The sequence below is a fragment of the Poecilia latipinna genome, unplaced genomic scaffold (assembly GCF_001443285.1).
Source record: "Poecilia latipinna isolate Pla-1442-1.1 unplaced genomic scaffold, P_latipinna-1.0 Scaffold1520, whole genome shotgun sequence".
NCBI lineage: Eukaryota > Metazoa > Chordata > Actinopteri > Cyprinodontiformes > Poeciliidae > Poecilia > Poecilia latipinna.
In genome coordinates, this window is record NW_015114136.1 from 24,250 (window position 1) to 30,306 (window position 6,057).

General features: G+C 41.1%; 1 protein-coding gene across 1 annotated transcript in view; it reads right to left on the bottom strand.

Moving 5' to 3' along the window:
- Positions 1–350: 350 nt before the first annotated feature.
- Positions 351–6,057, bottom strand: part of ipmkb (inositol polyphosphate multikinase b) — a 15,906-nt gene continuing 10,199 nt past the window's right edge. The window contains exons 3-6 of the mRNA XM_015058156.1: positions 5,920–6,016; positions 5,627–5,799; positions 4,506–4,587; positions 351–4,352 (exon numbers count right to left, since the gene is read on the bottom strand). Of these exons, the coding sequence (XP_014913642.1) occupies positions 3,556–4,352; positions 4,506–4,587; positions 5,627–5,799; positions 5,920–6,016 (1,149 nt within the window). The 3' untranslated portion in view covers positions 351–3,555. The remainder of the gene's footprint in view (positions 4,353–4,505; positions 4,588–5,626; positions 5,800–5,919; positions 6,017–6,057) is intronic.

Genomic DNA, 6,057 nt, shown 5'->3' on the forward strand with positions numbered 1-6,057 from the left:
ACAGGCCTAGGTGTCTCGTCAAACCATCAGTTCCCAAAGCCACACAAAGAAACAAAGAGAAAGGCACGCTGCCATGTGGGGTCCAAATGACCCCTCCTCTAAAGACCAGGGTTAAAACTGTTTGTCCAATAAAGATTTGGTTTCAAACACATTTTCTATCACAGCAAGTGATTAAAAAACAGACTGGATCGGGTTATGAGGAAAGTTGCTTGCTCACACACAGCATCACGTTATCAGCACAACATCCAGAGAATGAAGACAGGAGAGTGCAGCTCTAAACCTCTTGGCCCATTGAGGAAAAATAAAAATAAAACTTGAGTAATTCCTGGAAAACATCCTAAAAGAAGACATTTTGCACAGATTTTATTTTATTTTTTTTTTTTACAAAAGACAAGGTTTATTAAAAATAGCCATATTAGGGAAAACATAACATATCAGTGTTTTTCTTTAAGATTAAAACAATTATTGAATAAAGTTTAGTATTACATTAATTCATTGTCACGGGTTAAAATGATGTGGCTTTGTACAGGACTGAAGCACTGAGATTTACCGTAGCATTAAAAAGCATCTCCAGTGTTTTACCAGTGGTACAAAAACTAAACGTACAGTAGCTCTCAAAAGGTTTCACCCTGTTAAAATGTTGCCTTGTGTTGTAGAAAACCTGACCAGCATTAATCACATCAAAACTTTTTGTCCCCTTAATGCAAAATATATACGGTTTAATTCATCTCCGGGGAAAATCTGTTGAACAAATTATTCAAAATAAAGAAAATGCAAAGACATTTTTTTTAATAATTTCACCATCCATTCACTGTTATTTGGTGCCCAACTAACATCAATTGTACGTGTGATTACCTGAAAACAAAGTTCAGCTGCTGCAGGAATTTCTGACAGTTGCTTTCTTTCTCTAAAGTCGCTGTTTCCAGAGGGCATAGAAATGGCTCCAAAAGATCTGACTGTACAAATCTATGAGACAGGAGGGCACAGAAAACCCAACAGTATTAAATATGCCATGGCACAGTAAATGCATGCCATCAATAATCTGAGAAAACATGGGACACGTTACATTACAGACACTGGTGGCATCTCCAACATGGATGAAAACTCCAAACAGAAATCGACATGAACTCGATGGCAACGTGACAACCTGCAGGAAGCTGCAGTTGGTGTTCTACAACGGATCAAATCCGTTTATCCAAATGTCAGGAGCAGAGCTGGTAAATACAAATATTTTATGGGAGGTTTCTTTTCTGTAGATTGAACTGAGGTTTTTACAGCAAGAACTCCACCTCCTATCAACTGAGTTTTTTTTTACTTTACCAACTCCTGCTATGACATGTTTCTTTAAGAGACTTGAATTATTTCTTGATATATAACTAAACTTTAGATTAAAGCTGTTTGATATGAAAATGATATAGAAAATGAAGATTGTGAAATGCTTCAGAATCTTGTTTTAGCAGACCAGGCTCTAAAAGCCTCCAACACTAAAGAATGACTTCAAGAACTTTAGAAATTACAAAATTAAAAAAAAATTAAAAAAAATAAATAGATTGGTCAAACTTGTGAACAATTATTTATCCTTCAACAATAAGATGGGCTTTACATATGCATTTGTTCACAAGAGCAACAACTTTGGTTTTTAAATTCATTCAGCCATTTTTGTTAGACTTGGCCTGACAGTAGTACAACTGTCACATGTATACAAAGTTTGAGATGAGCCATCCCATCATTCCAACTTTGGTAAAATAGTTAGATTAGCTAAAAACCAAGGGGCGGTCAGCATTTTCATTCATTAAAAGTAGCACATTACTGCAGAAAACTCATTTAAGCACATTCAGACTGTTCACCAGCTTCATTCAGGTTAAAGCAGCCTCTCCCATTTCGTCCTTATACCGCCCGAAAGTCTAAATGATCAATGTGGAAGCAGACAGTATAAAAAGTTCCTTTACAACAACCAACAGAAAGAGGATTTGAATCCCAAATCCAACTTTTGGGAATAACCATTAATTCCACAGAGTGGAATAATCTCCAGCTGATGGCTGTGTTTGTTTCAAGACGAACCTCAGTGGAAATCAATTGGCGAGTTTAATTTAAAGGCTTTTTGAAATAATATTGCAACTCTAAAACAGAAACAAGCGGTGGAACGTCAGAGAACTTCCTGTTCCTTACATCGTTTGGAGGTGGAGAGAAAAATTAGACCAGCGAGGAGGAGAGATGATTTCAACAGGAAAATCTGGCTGCTGATCACAGCAACAGTAAAAAGTAAATACATCAAGCTTCCTGTCAAGAGGTAAAAATGAAAATCAAATATAAAAGTTTAAAACAAGGTCAAGGTCAACAGCAATGAGATCCGGTTAGCCATGAGATTACAAAAATAAAAATCAACCAACATCAAGTAGAAAGACCACCAATTATACAGCATATAGCATTGATTTACTTACACACACACGCACACACACACACACACACTAAAGAGATGGGGAGGATACCTGAGTTAGTTGTCAGTGGTTTAAAGAAAAGCACTAAATTAACATCTCATTCCAACATAATCATCACTTTCCGAGTCTTTTCCACCACTGACTCCTTTAAGGTTTTTAGAAACAAGTTGCAGTTTATTCATAGACAGCTGATCAAACCCCTGATTTAACTTTTTCAGTCCTGCTTTCTCCTGTAAACAAATATAAAGTCATCCCAGTTCTCACCTGTCAGTGATTTTAACTCAAACAGATCTGATAAAAGACAGACGAATCTGTTTTTATTCCTAAAGATGTGGATCAGATCAGTAGCAGCATAACTCCATTCCTGATAAAGATTTGTTTTGAATTCCTCTGGAATGAATGAATGAATAATTAGTCAGGTGATCAGACTGGGAGTTGCATTAGGAGTTGATTATGTGCCTGACAGAGCCAGACAGTCTGAAAACGTCACCAATTCATTATATCTAGTCAAAATAGTGCTTATACAGTTGCATAATGTAAAGTGATATTATAGAACACATATCCTGTATCTTATAAAGAGATGAGAAAAACAGGAACATGTTGCTCATTTGAAGCATGCTAATAAAAGACTTTCCAGTGATCAGGGGATGATGATATGAAGGTAGCAGGTCGTAATGCAGCCTGGGCATCCCACAACTTACAGGGTGTTGGGTGGAGGGGGATTGTGGGGGCTGGACCTTAATCAGCTGGAATCGGGGTACGACGTAGAAACATGTAGGATAGATGCAGAATAAACTCCTGGAACTTCCGGGTTGTACGTTTTGTGGAATTAAATTGCAGAAAACCGACCCACAAGTTGTGGGAAATACAGGCTGCATTTTGTTTTTATAACTTAAAATATTATTTATTCAGAACTTTTCCAAAACAACCAACAGCTGAGGCGCTAATGCATGTTCACGACAATAAAACCTGTGATAAAATACGGGACGCAGTCACGAACAGAAACGCAGCTAAAGCCATCAGGATAAGAAGAATCAACGGTGGCTCATCCGTCAGACTTCAATCCGCTCCAGTTTTGTGTTAGCTGAGCAGAAGACACAGTGGTTGCATGTGGACTTCAGGAGGTAGGCGAACTGAGCGCACTCTGAGCAGCGTCACACAGGATCTGCTCCAGCACAGTCAGCAGGTGTTTCAGGCCGTAGATGTAGCCGTGGTCCAGGCTATCGCTTGGGAAAACATGAGCGAAGTCTATCATTCTGACCTCCACGGCTGCATCTCCCATCCCACCCTGTCCGTCTGTCCCCCTCTCTCCCTCCAGCCCGTCCTCGTCCTCCTCTGTCCTGCCTCTGTCTCTATCCTGGTTTCTGTTCCCGTTTGGTGACAGCTTCGGGTCGGCCTTCCTCTGACACGTGTTGTCTTCTTCGTATGGAGCAGGAGCGTGATCGGAGGCTTTCATTACCTCGGCAACTACATCGTCCACCCTGCTGAGGTGGAGGTAACCCCGGACACAGGGCTTGTCCCCGTCCTTCCTGTGATTGGTGTGAACCGTGGAGATGCTGCTGTCCCACAAAACGCCCACCTCGGTATTGTTGTTGTACTCGGCTAGCTTGTTTTCCTGTCCAGCTTCCTGCTGACCCACTTCCTCTTCCTGGCTCTGACCGCCATCACCAACCAGCACCGAATGGGTGGTTTTCACCATGGCGTCGCTGACTGACGGGCCGATGAGGAGAGATGACAAGGAGGATGAGGTGAAAGAGGAGGGAAGACCCTCATAGACGAAAAGAAGGGAACTGGCGTAGAAGGCCAGCTGGTGCTGGGAGTGAAACCAGTTGAGAATGTGCTGCACCCTGCAGATGCTGGCCCGGATGGCGTCCCTCCTCAAACACACACCGTTCTTGAAGAACACAGCTAAGCCTGCAGGGGAACACCGGACACACAGGGACAGCTTATCGGCTGTCTTTATCTCAATTGTTCAAAACTAAAGTTGTTGCCTGTTTGAATTGCTATTCATGAAAATAATTAGGCAAATATAGAAGTGTGAGAATAAGATAAAATGGACAAACGCACCGTCTTTAACTGTGTCCTTATCCAGGGCCCTTCCATAGTGCTGGTTGTAGGAGTTGAACGTTTCACTGCGAACATCATAGACCTGAAAAACAGCAAGGATTCATCAACATGGTGGCCTTCTTTCTACAAACTCAGTGCATCATCAGCCTGGCAGGCCACCAGGCTTTACTTCAAAACTACCTTATAAAAGCACAACTAGAATTTAATCTTAAAGTTGCAGTAGATAACTTTATAAACAATGTTTTTTTTATGTCACATTGTGATAGTGGAACATAAGACCCAAAAATATCAAGCTCCTCTGACTTCTCCCTGAGTTTCTATGCTTCATCTGCAGAAATACACCACTCTGTCAGAAACAACCAATCAGAGACAGGAAGAGGGTCTTAGCGCTGGAAGTCATGCTAGTGTACGTGCTGGTCAATGTGCTAATAGCAGAGAAACATCTTGGTTATTTCTGACAGAGTTTCTGACATCAAGACATATTTTAACAAAAATAGAAAAAAATATATTGTTTATAAAAGTTACTTACTGCAGCTGGACCAAGCAAAATAAAGAAAAAATAAAGTATAGATTTTTTGCTGCTTTAGATCTGAAGAGGCTCCACTGCCTGAGAGATTGTTTTTTTGTTTTTACAGGAGGCTAAATGAACTGCAGCACAAAGTAGTTGATACGTTTAGCTCTGTAAATGACAAGGCAGCTGAAGCATCAGGTAATGTGACGCTGCACACAGCTAACACAGCTACAGCAGGTAAACCTCAGCATCAGTAAAATGTGGCATCACTGTGAAGAGGTGGATGCTGTGGAGAAGCTTTGGGCCGAATGTCCAGACTGTGGAGCTCCTCCTGAAGTATGTAACATGCTACATGATCAGCTGCAGTCTGGATCAAGTCAGTAATATTCAAACCACTAACTGTACAGTTGGACTCACCTCAGATCTGGATAATTTGCAAAACTTCAACCATCTCTACAATATGAAACTCTTAGCAGCTTTATGCTTAAAAAGTTTTAACATGAAAATAAACATAATGTGTTGTGGTCTGCAGATCAACTCCACATGGCGAATCATGAAAAAATTTCATTCTAAATATTAATTAGTTATTAAGCCAACATAAAGAGCTGACCCTCATGCCCAGGATCAGGAATCCGATCTCCTCCATCAGAGGGTATTTTCTGATCTGCTGCTCCCGTTTCTCCTGTGAAGCGAGCGGATCGTAGCTTCTGCGGCCCAGCTTCACATCCATGATGCACGGCTTGTTGAAGCGACTCGTCACATCCTCCAGCTTCAGGTAGAGCTCTGTGTCAATGACATCACAAAGAGTCATCGTATAGAAATGAGTTTCCTTTAGTCATTTAGGCCTTTTAGCATGAATTGTGAAGTTGTGAAAAGGAGATGAGACCATAGTTTGTTTCTCACCGTTTGGGCTGTCAGGAGAGGACCAGGTGCCGTAATATTTGGGAAGGTGTTTCTGGAGGTCCAGCAGACAAGGATCGGAGCAGTCCTCTGCAAACACCTATGGTGCGCGCGTACACACACACACACACACACACACAC